Source organism: Entelurus aequoreus, linkage group LG05 (genome assembly GCF_033978785.1).
Source record: "Entelurus aequoreus isolate RoL-2023_Sb linkage group LG05, RoL_Eaeq_v1.1, whole genome shotgun sequence".
In the NCBI taxonomy this organism is placed as follows: domain Eukaryota; kingdom Metazoa; phylum Chordata; class Actinopteri; order Syngnathiformes; family Syngnathidae; genus Entelurus; species Entelurus aequoreus.
In genome coordinates, this window is record NC_084735.1 from 4,939,456 (window position 1) to 4,959,455 (window position 20,000).

Consider the following 20,000-nt stretch of genomic DNA (forward strand, 5'->3'; position numbering starts at 1 on the left):
CGCACGAGTGCTTGACTGTGTCAGTGAGCGCACGAGTGCTTGACTGTGTCAGTGAGCGCACGAGTGCTTGACTGTGTCAGTGAGCGTACGAGTGCTTGACTGTGTCAGTGAGCGTACGAGTGCTTGACTGTGTCAGTGAGCGCACGAGTGCTTGACTGTGTCAGTGAGCGCACGAGTGCTTGACTGTGTGTTTGTGCAGACGTGCTTGAGATCCTCCCCAGCGACAACAACGGGACACACGGCAGCATGAACCACTTCCTGCGAGAACCCTTCTACTCACCGCTGCCCCCGCTGGAGCAGAGTGGACCTGCACAGTGCAGCCTCACCAGCCTGCAGCCCACCGACCAGCTGGGCTGCAGCTGCCCCGCCCTGGTGTGTACCGCACATGTCACCCGCTCATGTCACCAACACACCCCGGTCATGTGACCAACAACATGCGTACCAGTCATGTGACCAACTCGCCCTGGTGTGTACCGCTCATGTGACCAACACGCCCTGGTGTGTACCGCTCATGTGACCAACACGCCCTGGTGTGTACCACTCATGTGACCAACACGCCCTGGTGTGTACCCCCCATGTGACCAACACGCCCTGGTGTGTACCACTCATGTGACCAACACGCCCTGGTGTGTACCACTCATGTGACCAACACGCCCTGGTGTGTACCCCCCATGTGACCAACACGCCCTGGTGTGTACCGCTCATGTGACCAACACGCCCTGGTGTGTACCGCTCATGTAACCAACACGCCCTGGTGTGTACCACTCATGTGACCAACACGCCCTGGTGTGTACCCCCCATGTGACCAACACGCCCTGGTGTGTACCGCTCATGTGACCAACACGCCCTGGTGTGTACCTGTCATGTGACCAACACGCCCTGGTGTGTACCACTCATGTCACCCGCTCATGTCACCAACACACCCCGGTCATGTGACCAACAACATGCGTACCAGTCATGTGACCAACACGCCCTGGTGTGTACCGCTCACGTGACCAGGGCGTGTTGGTCACATGACAGGTACACACCAGGGCGTGTTGGTCACATGACCAATTCGCTCACGTACTAGTCACCAATGAAGGTGTGTTCCTCCTCAGAGTGCAGATGATGTCATCACCGCCAACCGCCGCCTCAATCTGACATCAACACAAGGTGAACTACTCTGTAATCTGATTACTTATGATACTTAGTGATACTTATGATACAACCTGACATCAACACAAGGTGAACTCTACTCTGTAATCTGATTACTTATGATAATGAGTGATACTTATGATACAACCCGACATCAACACAAGGCACTCTTCTATTTATAAACTGTAATCTGATCATTTATGATACTTAGTGACACTTATGATACTTAGTAGTACTTAGTGATACTTAGTAATACTTAGTGATACTTAGTGATACTTATGATACTAAGTGGTAGTCAGTGATACATACTGATACTTATGATACTTAGAGATACTTAGTGCTACTTATGATTCTTATACTTATGATACGTGAGAGGACGCCGCCTCTCCGTCACTAAATCTGTGAACATCAACTCTGTTTTTAGCCTTAAACGTTTTAGTTTCAGTGTTTGTCTCGCCTTGGTTTTTTTTTTGTCTTTTCAGCCTACCGCTGTGACTTTGAGCACTTTCAAAAAAAAGCTACACAGCTCCAAAACCATCTTACCTGCTATCGTGCTACCACCTGTCCCTCGCTGAGAGAACTTGTCGGCGTGTCTTTCCCACCTTCTCTTGCCGCTGTCTGGCGGTGGTGGCCTAACGACTGGCGGTGGTGGCCTAAGGACTGGCGGTGGTGGCCTAACGACTGGCGGTGGTGGCCTAACGACTGGCGGTGGTGGCCTAACGACTGGCGGTGGTGGCCTAATGACTGTCGGTGGTGGCCTATCGACTAGACTGCACATACAGCCTGACTACCTGTTGCTGTGTGGTTTAAATCCGGGCAGCCCAACCTTGGACTACCGGCGGCTAACGTCGGATCCCGGACAAACATTGTCCCTCCGCCTGCCACTATGCTGAAATACTCCTTCTCAAAGCTGCTGGAGCTTAACAAAAGCGCCACTCCAGCATGCATCTCATTAAGTCAACAACTTGGACTCCTATGCCGATCCCGCTACAAACACAGAGGCTCCCGACGACAATTTGTTTACAGCCAGTCGTCTATCCCTTCCATCTACTCAACACAACGCCAAGTCGCAAGAACGCCGGTAACATGGAACCATGTAGCAACCCCGGAAATGACGCGAGACCGCGCAACTACAAGCTACGCGGCAAACATGGAGAGGATCACACTGTGAAGCTTCCATTCACTGGAGTGGATTCCACTGCTCACACGGTGAGGCCACCACTTACCAGGCTGCAAAATAAACCTGGAGTGGATCTCAATCTACTTCGCCCTCTCCAGAGATTTACTCCCTCGCCATTACTCAAAATTGAACTTTTCAATGTTCAATCTCTCACTGACAAAACAGCACTCATTCATGCTCACATACTCGACAAGGGACTAGACCTAATGTGTCTCACTGAAACCTGGCACAAACCAGAGGAATACATCAACCTAAACCGTGCATGCCGTCCTGGCTATAAATACCTGGAGAAGGCCCGCAGCACGGGGCGTGGTGGTGGCATAGCTATTCTCCACAAGGACCACCTGGAACTGTCCCCTGCCACCGTTGTCCACTTTCGAATGCTTTGCATTCAGCTGTAAACCCCCCTTTTCCATGACCCTGCTCCTCATTTACCGACCACCCAAACAAAACGCAACTTTCATATCCGAAGTTTCTGACCTACTCACCACCCTCTGCTCAACATCCACAAATGTCATAATTCTGGGAGACATAAACATCCATGTGGACAACCCATCCTGCCAATTTGCAACTGATTTCCTACAACTCCTGGACTCTCTGGACCTCACCCAACATGTGGATACCCCCACACACAGCAGGGGAAACACTCTTGACCTGGTCATCACAGACTCCATTCCCATCAATAATCTGGTCGCCTACTCACTGGGCGTGTCTGACCACAAGGTCATCTCCATGGAGCTTCTGTTCCCTACCTTTCATAACAAGCCCAAACGCCAAATCAATTTCCGTAATTTTAAAAACATAAACCCAGCCACTTTCACCTTGAACCTGGAACTCCTCTCTGCTGCAATCCCCCCATCCTTGAGCAATGCAGTCGACCACTACAACACCAATTTGAAAAACCTCCTCGACCTCCACGCCCCTGTTAAAACCCGTACAGTCACCTTCTCACACTCAGCCCCCTGGTTCACACCCGAGCTGAGGAAAATGAAGACGGCCGGGCGGGCTCTGGAGCGGCGGCGAAACTCCACTGGGCTAACTGTCCACAGACAGGCCTTTAGGGAACATCAAAAGGCCTATGCAAGATCTCTCAGGGAGGCACAGTCACAATTTTACTCCAACATAATCAACAAAAACCCTGGCAACTCTAAAACACTCTTCTCCACCGTCAACCACTTTCTGCAACCACAAAACTCCAAACACCATAACACAACAGCTGATCAATGCAACACCTACCTTGAGTTCTTCAGAACTAAGGTAGACAACATCCGCTCCCTCCTTTCTGGCCCCGTCACTCAAATTGTCCCAACCATCGTCCCACTGCCTCTGATCCCTAACCCCCTCTCATCTTTCACCAGCACTACACAGCAAGAGATCGAGGACATTGTCAGAGGAATGAAGCCCTCTACCTGTGCCCTGGACCCTCTTCCCACCACCCTAGTCAAAACCAACATCTGTACAATAAGCCCCCTGATCACCAACATCATCCACCTCTCCTTTCAGACCGGCCACATTCCATCAACTCTTAAGACCGCCATCCTCACCCCTCTTCTTAAAAAACCCTCCTTCGACCCAGACACCCTCTCCAACTACAGGCCCATCTCAAACCTACCATTCCTCTCTAAAATACTGGAGAAAGTAGTCTCCTCACAGCTTCAAACTCATCTCAAACTCAACAACATCAGCGAAAAATTTCAATCTGGTTTCTGTTCTGCCCATAGTACAGAAACCGCCCTGGTCAAGGTCACTAACGACCTCCTGATGGCGGCGGACGCCGGCTCCCCCTCTCTGTTAACCCTACTGGACCTTACAGCCGCATTTGACACTGTCGACCACAACATCCTAATCAGTCGCCTTCAATCCACCATCGGTCTCAACAATGCAGCACGACAGTGGTTCAAGTCCTACATCTCCGGTCGGTCAGAATATGTCTCCCTGGGAGGTTCACATTCGCGCACCCTGCCTGTCACCTGCGGTGTACTCCAGGGATCTGTCCTCGGCCCCACCCTGTTCACCTTGTATCTGCTACCCCTTGGCCGTATCATCAGCAGGCATGGAATTTCCTTCCATTGCTATGCTGATGATACTCAGCTCTACCTGCAAACAATGCAAACCTCACCCTCATCTCCAACGCCCCTCTCCATTCTCACCACCTGCCTGGAGGAGATAAAGGCATGGATGAGCATCAACTTCCTGCAGCTCAAAAACAGTGGTCATGAAAATAGGCACCCCACACCAGATCAACGCATGCCCCATAACCAGCATCACCTCCTCTGGACAGGACCTGCCACTCTCCCCAGTTGTCACCAACATGGGAGTGAAAATGGACCCCCACCTGAACTTTGAAGCCCACATCAACCATCTGTGCAAAACCTCTTTCTTTCACCTCCGCAACATCTCAAGACTCCGCCCCTCACTCACCCCAGCCGACACTGAAAGACTCGTCCATGCCTTCATCTCCTCCAGGCTTGATTACTGCAACGCACGTCTCGTCAGGGTCCCCAAAAAGAGCATCAAAAAGCTCCAATACATTCAAAACAGCGCAGCGAGGGTCCTGACGAGAGTGTGCAAGCGTGATCATATCACACTTATTCTCAAATCACTCCACTGGCTCCCTATCGCATCTTGGACCCAATTCAAGATTAACCTGCTAACTCACCAATGCATCTACGGCAACGCCCCCTCCTACCTCAAGGACCTAGTTTCCCCTCAACCTCCTACCTCAAGGACCTAGATTCCCCTCAACCCCCTACCTCAAGGACCTAGTTTCCCCTCAACACCCTATCCCAAAGACCTAGTTCCCCTCAACCTCCTACCTCAAGGACCTAGTTTCCCCTCAACCTCCTACCTCAATGACCTAGTTTCCCCTTAACCCCCTACCTCAAGGACCTAGTTTCCCCTCAACGTCCTACCTCAAGGACCTAGTTTCCCCTCAACCTCCTACCTCAAGGACCTAGTTTCCTCTCAACCTCCTACCTCAAGGACCTAGTTTCCCCTCAACCTCCTACCTCAAGGACCTAGATTCCCCTCAACCCCCTACCTCAAGGACCTAGTTTCCCCTCAACCTCCTACCTCAATGACCTAGTTTTCCCTTAACCCCCTACCTCAAGGACCTAGTTTCCCCTCAACGTCCTACCTCAAGGACCTAGTTTCCCCTCAACCTCCTACCTCAAGGACCTAGTTTCCCCTCAACCTCCTACCTCAAGGACCTAGTTTCCCCTCAACCCCCTACCTCAAGGACCTAGTTTCCCCTCAACACCCTATCCCAAGGACCTAGTTTCCCCTCAACCTCCTACCTCAAGGACCTAGTTTCCCCTCAACCCCCTACCTCAAGGACCTAGTTTCCCCTCAACGTCCTACCTCAAGGACCTAGTTTCCCCTCAACCCCCTACCTCAAGGACCTAGTTTCCCCTCAACACCCTATCCCAAGGACCTAGTTTCCCCTCAACCTCCTACCTCAAGGACCTAGTTTCCCCTTAACCCCCTACCTCAAGGACCTAGTTTCCCCTCAACGTCCTACCTCAAGGACCTAGTTTCCCCTCAACCTCCTACCTCAATGACCTAGTTTCCGCTTAACCCCCTACCTCAAGGACCTAGTTGCCCCTCAACCCCCTACCTCAAGGACCTAGTTTCCCCTCAACACCCTATCCCAAGGACCTAGTTTCCCCTCAACCTCCTACCTCAAGGACCTAGTTTCCCCTCAACCTCCTACCTCAAGGACCTAGTTTCCCCTCAACGTCCTACCTCAAGGACCTAGTTTCCCCTCAACCTCCCATCTCAAGGACCTAGTTTCCCCTCAACCTCCTACCCCAAGGACCTAGTTTCCCCTCAACCTCCCACCTCAAGGACCTAGTTTCCCCTCAACCTCCTACCCCAAGGACCTAGTTTCCCCTTAACCCCCTACCTCAAGGACCTAGTTTCCTCTCAACCTCCTACCTCAAGGACCTAATTCATTATTATTATTATTATTATTAGTGATACTTACTGATACTTATGATACTTAGTGATGCTTAGTGATACTTATGATACTTACTGATACTTATGATACTTACTGATACTTATGATACTCAGTGATACTTAGTGATACTCAATGATTTTCAGTGATACTTAGTGATACTTATGATGCTCAGTGATACTCAGTGATACTTAGTGATCCTGACACATTTGTGCAGAGTCAGCGTTGGTGAAGAAGCACGCCATGTTCGGGCGACCTCGTGTGCTGCGCCCTGAGGAGCGATACTGTGTGCTGCACCATCAGGCCTACGTCAGCGCCTACAGCCAGGACGCCATGATGCCACTCTGGACCTCCTTCACGCTGGACAAGACGGTACGCCAGCTGCCACAGGTCAGAGTTCACCCTGCTGACCCTTTGACCTCCGCCAGGCCGACTTACTTCCTGTGAAGCCCGACTGTCTGCGGCCTGACGTCAGACTTCCTGCGTCTCAGAGTCGCCGTTGTGACCTCTATGGCGACCTGCGACCTGGCTTCCTCTACCCCCCCCGTACGTGTGACCCCCGTGACCTTGTCTTGTGACCCCCCCCCGTATGTGTGACCCCATGACCTTTTCTTGTGACCCCCCCGTACGTGTGACCCCCGTGACCTTGTGTTGTGACCACTATGGCGACCTGCGACCTGGCTTCCTCTACACCCCCCCCGTACGTGTGACCCCGTGACCTTGTCTTGTGACCCCCCGTATGTGTGAACCCCATGACCTTGTGGTGTGACCCCGTGACCTTGTCTTGGGACCCCCGTATGTGTGACCCCCCATGACCTTGTGTTGTGACCTCCGTGACCATGTGGTGGGACCCTCGTGACCTTGTGTTGTGACCCCCATACATGTGACCCCCATGACCTTGTGTTGTGACCCCCCCGTACGTACTTATGATACTTGGTGATACCTAGTGATACTTATGATACTAAGTGATACTTATGATACTTAGTAGTACTTAGTGATACTTATGATACTAAGTGATACTCAGTGATGCTTAGTACTACTTATGATACTTAGTGATACTTATGATACTTAGTGATACTTATGATACTTAGGAGTACTTAGTGATACTTATGATACTAAGTGATACTCAGTGATGCTTAGTACTACTTATGATACTTAGTGATACTTATGATACTTAGTGATACTTATGATACTTAGGAGTACTTAGTGATACTTATGATACTAAGTGATACTCAGTGATGCTTAGTACTACTTATGATACTTAGTGATACTTATGATACTTAGTAGTACTTAGTGATACTTATGATACTAAGTGATACTCAGTGATGCTTAGTACTACTTATGATACTTAGTGATACTTATGATACTTAGTGATACTTATGATACTTAGGAGTACTTAGTGATACTTATGATACTAAGTGATACTCAGTGATGCTTAGTACTACTTATGATACTTAGTGATACTTATGATACTTAGTGATACTTATGATACTTAGTGATACTTGGTGATACGTAGTGACACTTAGTGATACTTATGATACTTAGTAGTACTTAGTGATACTTATGATACTTAGTGATACTTGGTGATACGTAGTGATACTTAGTAGTACTTTGTGATACTTATGATACTTAGTAGTACTTAGTGATACTTATGATACTAAGTGATACGTGGTGATACGTAGTAATAATTAGTGATACTTAGTAGTACTTAGTGATACTTATGATACTTAGTAGTACTTAGTGATACTTATGATACTTAGTTATACTTGGTGATACGTAGTGATACTTATGATACTTAGTAGTACTTAGTGATACTTATGATACTTAGTTATACTTGGTGATACGTAGTGATGCTTATGATACTTAGTAGTACTTAGTGATACTTATGATACTAAGTGATACTTGGTGATACTTATGATACTTAGTAGTACTTAGTGATACTTAGTAGTACTTAGTGATACTTGGTGATATGTAGTGATACTTATGATACTTAGTAGTACTTAGTGATATTTATTATACTTAGTAGTACTTAGTGACACTTATGATACTTATGATACTTAGTAGTACTTTGTGATACTTATGGTACTTAGTGATACTTGTGATACTTAGTGATACTTGTGATTCTTAGTAGTACTTAGTGATACTTATGATACTTAGTAGTACTTAGTGATACTTGGTGATACATACTGATACTTATGATACTTAGTAGTACTTAGTGACACTTATGATACTTAGTAGTACTTAGTGATACTTGGTGATACATACTGATACTTATGATACTTAGTAGTACTTAGTGATACTTAGTAGTACTTTGTGATATTTACGGTACTTAGTGATACTTGTGATACTTAGTGATACTTAGTGATACTTAGTGATACTTATGATACTTAATAGTACTTAGTGATACTTATGATACTTAGTAGTACTTAGTGATACTTAGTGATACTTGGTGATACATACTGATACTTAGTGATACTTATGATACTTAGTAGTACTTAGTGATACTTATGATACATACTGATACTTAGTGATACTTATGATACTCAGTAGTACTTAGTGATACTTATGATACTTAGTGATACTTATAATACTTAGTGGCACTTAGTAGTACTTAGTGATACTTATGATACTTAATAGTACTTAGTGATACTTGTGATACTTATGATATTTAGTAGTACTTAGTGATACTTATGGTACTTAGTTATACTTAGTGATACTTAGTAGTACTTGGTGATACTTATGATACATACTGATACTTAGTGATACTTATGATACTCAGTAGTACTTAGTGATACTTATGATACTTAGTGATACTTATGATACTTAGTGGCATTTAGTAGTACTTAGTGATACTTATGATACTAATTGTACTTAGTGATACTTATGATACTTAGTTATACTCAGTGATACTTAGTAGTACTTGGTGATACTTATGATACTAAGTGATACTTGGTGATACTGACCTTGTGTTGTGTCAGGGCTGAGTGGCAGTGAGGAGCAGAGGTACGACGCCCTGCTGAGCAGCCAGGTGGCGCCCATGTACCCCCACTTCCTCAGTAGGTGCCCGCCATGGTCATGTGACTGATGACTGATGGTCATGTGACTGATGACTCACGGTCATGTGACTGATGGTCATGTGACTGATGGTCATGTGACTGATGACTGATGGTCATGTGACTGATGGTCATGTGACTGATGACTGATGGTCATGTGACTGATGAGTGATGGTCATGTGACTGATGGCGTTCTCCCGCCGCAGGGGTGTGGTCTTACTTCCAGCACACGCTGCTGAGGAAGTACGCCGCCATCTACAACGGCATCAACGTGCTGACAGGCCCCGCCTTCGACCACGACCATGATGGACGCCACGACGCGCAGTAAGACTCCTGGTTAGCATGTCAGCTAGCATCAAGTCCAGTCACCACCTTGTCTTGTGGCGCCCAGGTGGGCGTCTGCGGGCAACGGCTCCGCCCCCACGCACTTCTTCGCCGTGCTGACCAGCTGCAAGGACGTGCGGCAGCCTGTGAGCGCCTGTGATGGCGAGCTGCACGCCATCGCCTTCCTGCTGCCTCACAGGCCTGACAACTCTGACAACTGCCAGGTACTTCCTCTGGCTCCACCCCCTTCCTTCACAGGCTGTGGCTCCGCCCCCTTCCTTCACAGGCTGTGGCTCCGCCCCCTTCCTTCACAGGCTTGCAGTCAAGACGTCTGCAGCTTCTTCTGGTTGGCACGTCAGCAAGCTGATGCTAATTGGATGCTAATTGCATCAGCATGTCATTAGCATTAGACCACTAGGCTACATGCTAGTACATTAGCATGTTGTCATTAGACCGCTAGGCTAGATGCTAGTTACATTAGCATGTTTTCATTACTAATTACATTAGCATGTTATTAGACCGCTAGGCTAGATGCTAGTTACATTAGCATGTTGTCATTAGACCGCTAGGCTAGATGCTAGTTACATTAGCATATTTTCATTACTAATTACATTAGCATGTTGTCATTAGACCGCTAGGCTAGATGCTAGTTACATTAGCATGTTGTCATTAGACCGCTAGGCTAGATGCTAGTTACATTAGCATGTTTTCATTACTAATTAAATTAGCATGTTGTCATTAGACCGCTAGGCTAGATGCTAGTTACATTAGCATGTTTTCATTACTAATTACATTAGCATGTTGTCATTAGACCGCTAGGCTAGATGCTAGTTACATTAGCATGTTGTCATTAGACCACTAGGCTAGATGCTAGTTACATTAGCATGTTTTCATTACTAATTACATTAGCATGTTATTAGACCGCTAGGCTAGATGCTAGTTACATTAGCATGTTTTAATTACTAATTACATTAGCATGTTATTAGACCGCTAGGCTAGATGCTAGTTACATTAGCATGTTATCATTAGACCGCTAGGCTAGATGCTAGTTACATTAGCATGTTATCATTAGACCGCTAGGCTAGATGCTAGTTACATTAGCATGTTGTCATTAGACCACTAGGCTAGATGCTAGTTACATTAGCATGTTGTCATTAGACTGCTAGGCTAGATGCTAGTTACATTAGCATGTTTTCATTACTAATTAAATTAGCATGTTGTCATTAGACCGCTAGGCTAGATGCTAGTTACATTAGCATGTTGCCATTAGACCACTAGGCTAGATGCTAGTTACATTAACATGTTGTCATTAGACCACTAGGCTAGATGCTAGTTACATTAGCATGTTGCCATTAGACCGCTAGGCTAGATGCTAGTTACATTAGCATGTTGTCATTAGACCGCTAGGCTAGATGCTAGTTACATTAGCATGTTATTAGTTGCACATGCTAGCATTGGTCAAACAAAATGGAGACGTGTGTGTGTGTGTGTGTGTGTGTGTGTGTGTGTGTGTGTGTGTGTGTGTGTGTGTGTGTGTGTGTGTGTGTGTGTGTGTGTGTGTGTGTGTGTGTGTGTGTGTCAGAGTGCACAAGACGAGGCCGTGTGGGTGGAAGAGCACATTTGGTTCCACCAGTCCCGAGTGCGAGACGTGGAGTGGATGACAGGACTGGACTTGTACCAGGACAGTCCTCGACCAATCACGGAGCTGCTGCGGCTGAAGACCCGCCCCACAGCCGCCAATCAAAAACCAATAAAACAATCTTGAATAATCTGAATCTTTTATTTGAAGTTTTAAAAAAAAGGTGAAGACTTGAGACCAAAGTCACCTAAAAGAAAAGAGATTGAAGTCAAATACTTGGTCACACCCACACACCTTAGGTACAGGTCTTACCTGGCAGGTGTCGCTATGACAACCAGGAGCCCCGGACTTTCCCGGACCTCTTCCACGCCTCTGCGGATGTGGACTCCCCAAGTGGTCTGGCCCGGTACCTGGAGGGCCACCCTGCTGGCGGCACTCGCTCCGAGTTCTGCAGCGGCTCGGCTCTGTGCCCGGGTGGCGCCGGCTCAGTGGCGACCATCTGGATCCCGCCGCTGGAAACCACCACCGCTTCCTGTTGGCGTGGAGGGGACGACTCGGCGCCCAACCTGGGTCCTCGCTGGTGCTGCTGCGGGGCCAAGCTGGCCTTTGGGGGCAGCTGTGCTGTAGCACGACCATATAAGGGAACACTTCCTGCTTGTCTTTCATAGGCAGAACTTCCTGATCCACCATATAAGGGAGCACTTCCTGCTTGACCATATGAGGGTGCACTTCCTGCTTGTCTTTCATAGGGTAAATTGCCTGCTCGACCATATAAGGGCGCACTTTCTGCTTGGCTTCTATAGGGAAGACTTCCTGCTTGACCATATAAGGGTGCACTTCCTGCTTGACCATATAAGGGTGCACTTTCTGCTTGGCTTCTATAGGGAAGACTTCCTGCTTGACCATATAAGGGCGCACTTTCTGCTTGGCTTTTATAGGGAAGACTTCCTGCTCGACCATATAAGGGCGCACTTTCTGCTTGGCTTTTATAGGGAAGACTTCCTGCTCGACCATATAAGGGTGCACTTCCTGCTCGACCATATAAGGGTGCACTTTCTGCTTGGCTTTTATAGGGAAGACTTCCTGCACCACCATATGGGGGGGCACTTCCTGCACGACCTTCATAGGGTAAACTTCCTGCTCGACCATATAAGGGGGTACTTCCTGCACCGCCATATAAAGAGGCACTTCCTGCTTGAGCCTCATAGGGCAAAGGTCCTGCAGGACGGTAACCACCTACACGGCCACCAGAGGACTGACGAGGACCTCCAGCGTCCAGAGCAGACTGCAGGTCCTGGAAGACACCAGCAGGGCGCCCAGAACCGAGGTGAGCTGCAGGAGGTCCGGACCGAGGGGAACCTCGGAGACCTGCAAGACGCTCAGACGTCCTGCGGCTGTCAGACGCTGGCGGGGGAGGGGAGAAGATGTCACCTTAGTGCAGGGGTCAGCAACCTTTTTGAAACCAAGGGCTACTTCTTGGGTACTGATCAATGTGAAGGGCTACCAGTTTGATACACACTTAAATAAATTGCCGGAAGTAGCCAATTTGCTCAATTTACCTTTAACTCTGTTATTATTAATAATTAATGATATTTATCTTTGTGGAAACACTGATCATCTTAATGATTTCTCACAATAAATATATATAGAAACAGATAAATATCAATATGCAACACTTTATTTTTATATTTTCTCTAAGTGCACATTTTTCAAATTGAACATTTTCAAATGATCACTTCTAAGACAGTCTTGTGAAATCACAATATCCCATTTTAACTAGCTAGCCACTAACATTTTTGAACAAATCATGAATTACTTTGCACCATGTTTGTACAAATAATAACTCATGTCAAATACAAAAGTAAACTCTCAAATTTTTTAAATCATGTCACACTTTGAACTGGACACCAAATCTGTTATCTGTTTCTTTGTCAGTTAGTGGGAAGCCTGGCATTGCATGCTGTTAACTAGTGTGTTGTACTCTGGTGTGTAACTTGACACTGCAACTCTGAGTGAGTCTTGCAGATGTGCATCAGTGAGGCGTGTTCTGTGTTTGTTCTTGATGAAGTTCATGTCAGAAAAGGCTGATTCACAAAGATAAGATTTTTCCTCATTGTTTGCGGAACCTTCTTAATCTTTTGGACATATTTTCACAGCAATCTGGCCTTAAGCTTAATTATGATGAATGTAAAATGTTAAGGATCGGAAATCTAAAGGGAACGTCCTTTCGAATGGAATGCAAAGTGCCTTTTTTGTGGACAGATGGACCAGATAACATACTTGGTGGTGTTGTCCCAGAGAATCTGGAAGATCTAGGCTCAGTAAATTATGATAATCGACTAAGAAAGCTGGACAAAATTATGCAATTATGGAAAGGGAAATCCCTAACCTTGTATGGTAAAATGTCAATTGCCAACTCGTTAATTATTCCTCAATTTATTTATTAGTTTTTGTCATTACCAGCTCCATCACAAAACTTTAAGATTCATGAGCGGAGGGTCTTCGATTTTGTCTGGAACGGCAAACCAGAAAAGATGAAAAGAAAGGTTTTGTACAAAGAGTATGAATATGGGGGCCTGAAACTTCTCAACCTTGAAGCTATGTGTCTGTCTTTAAAAGCATCAATTGTTCCAAAGATGTATTTAAACATTGAGTGGTACACAAATGTCCTGTTGGACAAAAAACATGTACTGTATCAAAAGAAATGGTATCCTTTTTTACAAGTGATCCCCTCCCAGAGAGTCTGCTGGGAAACATGGCGGGGTTCATAAAGGAAACAATCCACTCATAGTGGTGTTTTCAATTTTATGTGCCAGAAAAAAGAGACGATATTTTGCAGCAGTTAATATGGATGAACTCTAATATTTTAATAGATGGAAAGCCTTTCTTTTGGAAAAATATGTTTGAAAGAGGAATCATTTTTGTCAATGATATTATCAATGAGAATGGTAAAATTATGAAGTATGATGAATTTAGAGCTATGTATGGTGATGCTTGCTCAAGCTTTTCATTTTATCAACTAACTGGAGTCATTGGGAAAAGATGGAAACAAATAATTAATTATGGAACTACTAAATTATTAGTTTGTAAACCTCTAATAAGAAATTCTAGTTGGCAAAAAGGAACTAAAATAAATAGAAAAATATATAATTTTTATTTAATAAAGAAATCTTTGAAGGCTGCCCCATACAACACAAATGGAAAATGGGAGGACTTTTTTGACTGCCCGTTGCCGTGGGATACCATATTCAAACTAATCTATAAAACCACTATCCATGTGCAAAATCGTTATTTTCAAATTAAAATTATTTATAACTTCTTACCCACAGGGAAAATGTTAAAATTATGGAATATGACAGAGTCAGATGATTGCCGATTTTGTTGTCAGGAGCCTGAATCCACCCTGCATTTGTTTTGGTATTGTCATATTGTGTCTTTGTTTTGGGTGGAAGTTGAAAAAATGTGTTTAAGGATTGGTTTGTTTATGAAGCTTAATGTGGTTTCTGTTATTTTAGGAGAGTTCATTGACAATCATGATTTAGTCCATTTAATTATAGTACTCGGTAAAATGTTTATTTTTAAGGCCAAAAACAGATATTCACTTAGTATTACTTTCTTTAAAACATTTATTCAGTATTTTCTAACTTTAGAAAGTTACATGGTTGAAAATGATAATGATGCCAAAAAACATTTTAAAAAAAGATGAGAAGTCCTCAAAGGCTTATTTTGAAAGTATAATTATGTTTATAGATTATATGATATCTGTTGTTGTGTTCCCTCATTTGAGTGACCTGGACATAATCTGGACTGTACATAAATGCTTATTTTGAAAATGTAATTTTGTTTATAAATTATATGCAATCTGTTGTGTTCCCTAATTTGTTTCTGTGTACATGAATGAAGGTGTGTGTTGCTGAGTCCCACTTGCACATTATCTGGACTGGGCCTGCTTTAAAAAACCCTTTAAACAAATCTAATTTCATTGACAACCTGGTCTGTTGAAGATAAGGCCCTTTTTTTAAAAATAAAATAAAATAAGATAAATAAATAAAAAACATTTTCTTGGGAAAAAAAAGAAAGTAAAACAATATAAAAATAATTACATAAAAAATGGTAATTAATGAAAGTGTTAGTGGACCAGCAGCCTATACAATCATGTGTGCTTCAGGGACTGTGTCCCTTGCAGATGTGTTGTCTATGTTGTGTTCAGGGACTGTGTCCCTTGCAGATGTGTTGTCTATGTTGTGTTCAGGGACTGTGTCCCTTGCAGATGTGTTGTCTATGTTGTGTTCAGGGACTGTGTCCCTTGCAGATGTGTTGTCTATGTTGTGTTCAGGGACTGTGGCCCTTGCAGATGTGTTGTCTATGTTGTGGGAACCAGAATATTGGTAGCAGAAAGAAATAACCCCTTTTGTGTGAGTGGGTGTGGATGAGTGTGCATGGGGGAGGTTGTTTGGGTTGATGCACTGATTGAAAGTGTATCTTGTGTTTTTTCTATGTAGATTTAATTTAAAAAAAAAAAAAAATTTTTTTTTTTTTTTTTTTTTAAGAACAGGCCCGTGGGCGACTCATCTGGTCCTTACGGGCGACCTGGTACCCACGGGCACCGCGTTGGTGACCCCTGCCTTAGTGGAAGCAGGACAACACAAGAGACTCACCTGTGACATGTTTCAGCAGCAGCAGCAGCAGCAGCAGCAACACCCGTGACCTGGCAGCAGGAAGTCAAGATCACACATCAGGTGAGCTCACACATCAGCCAGGTGCACCACATCTTACCTCATGTTGCTCCTCATCCTCACAGCAGCTGCTGCCTCACCACTCCTTTTAAGGCCTCACCTGATTGGACACAGGTGTGCGGGAGCACCTGGCCTGATTGGACACAGGTGTGCGGCATTATTGTCCTCAGGAAATAACGACGGCGTTGACTTGAACAGGATTTTTATTTGGGCCGTTAAATAAGACATGGCGGCTGTTAGCTTAGCATAGAAAGATGGCGCCCTCCCTCCCTTCACAGGCTTGCAGTCAAGACGTCTAAAGCTTCTTCTGGTTGGCACGTCAGCAAGCTGATGCTAATTGGACGCTAATTACATTAGCATGTCATTAGCATTAGACCGCTAGGCTAGATGCTAGTTACATTAGCATGTTTTCATTACTAATTACATTAGCATGTTGTTATTAGACCGCTAGGCCAGATGCTAGTTACATTAGCATGTTGTCATTAGACCGCTAGGCTAGATGCTAGTTATATTAGCATGTTTTCATTACTAATTACATTAGCATGTTGTCATTAGACCGCTAGGCTAGTTGCTAGTTACATTAGCATGTTGTCATTAGACCACTAGACTAGATGCTAGTACATTAGCATGTTGTCATTAGACCACTAGGCTAGTTGCTAGTTACATTAGCATGTTGTCATTAGACAGCTAGGCTAGATGCTAGTTACATTAGCATGTTGTCATTAGACCGCTAGGCTAGATGCTAGTTACATTAGCATGTTTTCATTACTAATTAAATTAGCATGTTGTCATTAGACCTCTAGGCTAGATGCTAGTTACATTAGCATGTTTTCATTACTAATTAAATTAGCATGTTGTCATTAGACCGCTAGGCTAGATGCTAGTTACATTAGCATGTTTTCATTACTAATTAAATTAGCCTGTTGTCATTAGACCGCTAGGCTAGATGCTAGTTACATTAACATGTTGTCATTAGACCACTAGGCTAGATGCTGGTTACATTAGCATGTTGTCATTAGACCACTAGGCTAGATGCTAGTTACATTAGCATGTTTTCATTACTAATTACATTAGCATGTTGTTATTAGACCGCCAGGCTAGATGCTAGTTACATTAGCATGTTGTCATTAGACCACTAGGCTAGATGCTAGTTACATTAGCATGTTTTCATTACTAATTACATTAGCATGTTATTAGACCGCTAGGCTAGATGCTAGTTACATTAGCATGTTGTCATTAGACCTCTAGGCTAGATGCTAGTTACATTAGCATGTTTTCATTACTAATTAAATTAGCATGTTGTCATTAGACCGCTAGGCTAGATGCTAGTTACATTAACATGTCATTAGACCGCTAAGCTAGATGCTAGTTACATTAGCATGTTGTCATTAGACCACTAGACTAGATGCTAGTTACATTAGCATGTTGTCATTAGACCGCTAGGCTAGTTGCTAGTTACATTAGCATGTTATTAGTTGCACATGCTAGCATTGGTCAAACAAAATGGAGACGTGTGTGTGTGTGTGTGTGTGTGTGTGTGTGTGTGTGTGTGTGTGTGTGTGTGTGTGTGTGTGTGTGTGTGTGTGTGTGTGTGTGTGTGTGTGTGTGTGTGTGTGTGTGTGTGTGTGTGTGTCAGAGTGCACAAGACGAGGCCGTGTGGGTGGAAGAGCACATTTGGTTCCACCAGTCCCGAGTGCGAGACGTGGAGTGGATGACAGGACTGGACTTGTACCAGGACAGTCCTCGACCAATCACGGAGCTGCTGCGGCTGAAGACCCGCCCCACAGCAGCCAATCAAAAACCAATAAAACAATCTTGAATAATCTGAATCTTTTATTTGAGGTTTTAAAAAAAAGGTGAAGACTTGAGACCAAAGTCACCTAAAAGAAAAGAGATTGAAGTCAAATACTTGGTCACACACCCACACACACCTTAGGTACAGGTCTTACCTGGCAGGTGTCGCTATGACAACCAGGAGCCCCGGACTTTCCCGGACCTCTTCCACGCCTCTGCGGATGTGGACTCCCCAAGTGGTCTGGCCCGGTACCTGGAGGGCCACCCTGCTGGCGGCACTCGCTCCGAGTTCTGCAGCGGCTCGGCTCTGTGCCCGGGTGGCGCCGGCTCAGTGGCGACCATCTGGATCCCGCCGCTGGAAACCACCACCGCTTCCTGTTGGCGTGGAGGGGACGACTCGGCGCCCAACCTGGGTCCTCGCTGGTGCTGCTGCGGGGCCAAGCTGGCCTTTGGGGGCAGCTGTGCTGCAGCACGACCATATAAGGGAACACTTCCTGCTTGTCTTTCATAGTCAGAACTTCCTGATCCACCATATAAGGGAGCACTTCCTGCTTGACCATATGAGGGTGCACTTCCTGCTTGTCTTTCATAGGGTAAATTGCCTGCTCGACCATATAAGGGCGCACTTTCTGCTTGGCTTCTATAGGGAAGACTTCCTGCTCGACCATATAAGGGTGCACTTCCTGCTCGACCATATAAGGGTGCACTTTCTGCTTGGCTTTTATAGGGAAGACTTCCTGCTTGACCATATAAGGGTGCACTTTCTGCTTGGCTTCTATAGGGAAGACTTCCTGCTCGACCATATAAGGGTGCACTTTCTGCTCGACCATATAAGGGTGCACTTTCTGCTTGGCTTTTATAGGGAAGACTTCCTGCTCGACCATATAAGGGTGCACTTTCTGCTTGGCTTTTATAGGGAAGACTTCCTGCTCGACCATATAAGGGCGCACTTTCTGCTTGGCTTTTATAGGGAAGACTTCCTGCTCGACCATATAAGGGTGAACTCCCTGCACCACCATATGGGGGGGCACTTCCTGCACGACCTTCATAGGGTAAACTTCCTGCTCGACCATATAAGGGGGTACTTCCTGCACCGCCATATAAAGAGGCACTTCCTGCTTGAGCCTCATAGGGCAAAGGTCCTGCAGGAAGGTAACCACCTACACGGCCACCAGAGGACTGACGAGGACCTCCAGCGTCCAGAGCAGACTGCAGGTCCTGGAAGACACCAGCAGGGCGCCCAGAACCGAGGTGAGCTGCGGGAGGTCCAGACCGAGCAGAACCTCGGAGACCGGCAAGACGCTCAGACGTCCTGCGGCTGTCAGACGCTGGCGGGGGAGGGGAGAAGATGTCACCTTAGTGCAGGGGTCAGCAACCTTTTTGAAACCAAGGGCTACTTCTTGGGTACTGATTAATGTGAAGGGCTACCAGTTTGATACACACTTAAATAAATTGCCAGAAATAGCCAATTTGCTCAATTTACCTTTAACTCTGTTATTATTAATAATTAATGATATTTATCTTTGTGGAAACACTGATCATCTTAATGATTTCTCACAATAAATATATATAGAAACAGATAAATATCAATATGCAACACTTTATTTTTATATTTTCTCTAAGTGCACATTTTTCAAATTGAACATTTTCAAATGATCACTTCTAAGACAGTCTTGTGAAATCACAATATCCCATTTTAACTAGCTACCCACTAACATTTTTTTAACAAATCATGAATTACTTTGCACCATGTTTGTACAAATAATAACTCATGTAAAATACAAAAGTCAACTCTCCAATTTTTAAATCATGTCAACTTTGAACTGGACACCAAATCTGTTATCTGTTTCTTTGTCAGTTAGTGGGAAGCCTGGCATTGCATGCTGTTAACTAGTGTGTTGTACTCTGGTGTGTAACTTGACACTGCAACTCTGAGTGAGTCTTGCAGATGTGCATCAGTGAGGCGTGTTCTGTGTTTGTTCTTGATGAAGTTCATGTCAGAAAAGGCTGATTCACAAATATAAGATTTTTCCTCATTGTTTGCGGAACCTTCTTAATCTTTTGGACATATTTTCACAGCAATCTGGCCTTAAGCTTAATTATGATAAATGTAAAATGTTAAGGATCGGAAATCTAAAGGGAACGTCCTTTCGAATGGAATGCAAAGTGCCTGTTTTGTGGACAGATGGACCAGTTAACATACTTGGTGTTGTTGTCCCAGAAAATCTGGAAGATTTAGGCTCAG

General features: G+C 45.1%; 1 protein-coding gene across 1 annotated transcript in view; it reads left to right on the plus strand.

The window, feature by feature from the left end:
- Positions 1–20,000, plus strand: part of LOC133649518 (uncharacterized) — a 39,471-nt gene that overhangs the window by 11,816 nt on the left and 7,655 nt on the right. The window contains exons 19-30 of the mRNA XM_062046105.1: positions 200–372; positions 1,098–1,152; positions 6,487–6,641; positions 6,698–6,815; positions 9,248–9,325; positions 9,529–9,646; positions 9,714–9,870; positions 9,933–10,000; positions 11,545–11,805; positions 11,894–12,668; positions 17,898–18,178; positions 18,267–19,122. Of these exons, the coding sequence (XP_061902089.1) occupies positions 200–372; positions 1,098–1,152; positions 6,487–6,641; positions 6,698–6,815; positions 9,248–9,325; positions 9,529–9,646; positions 9,714–9,870; positions 9,933–10,000; positions 11,545–11,805; positions 11,894–12,668; positions 17,898–18,178; positions 18,267–19,122 (3,095 nt within the window). The remainder of the gene's footprint in view (positions 1–199; positions 373–1,097; positions 1,153–6,486; positions 6,642–6,697; positions 6,816–9,247; positions 9,326–9,528; positions 9,647–9,713; positions 9,871–9,932; positions 10,001–11,544; positions 11,806–11,893; positions 12,669–17,897; positions 18,179–18,266; positions 19,123–20,000) is intronic.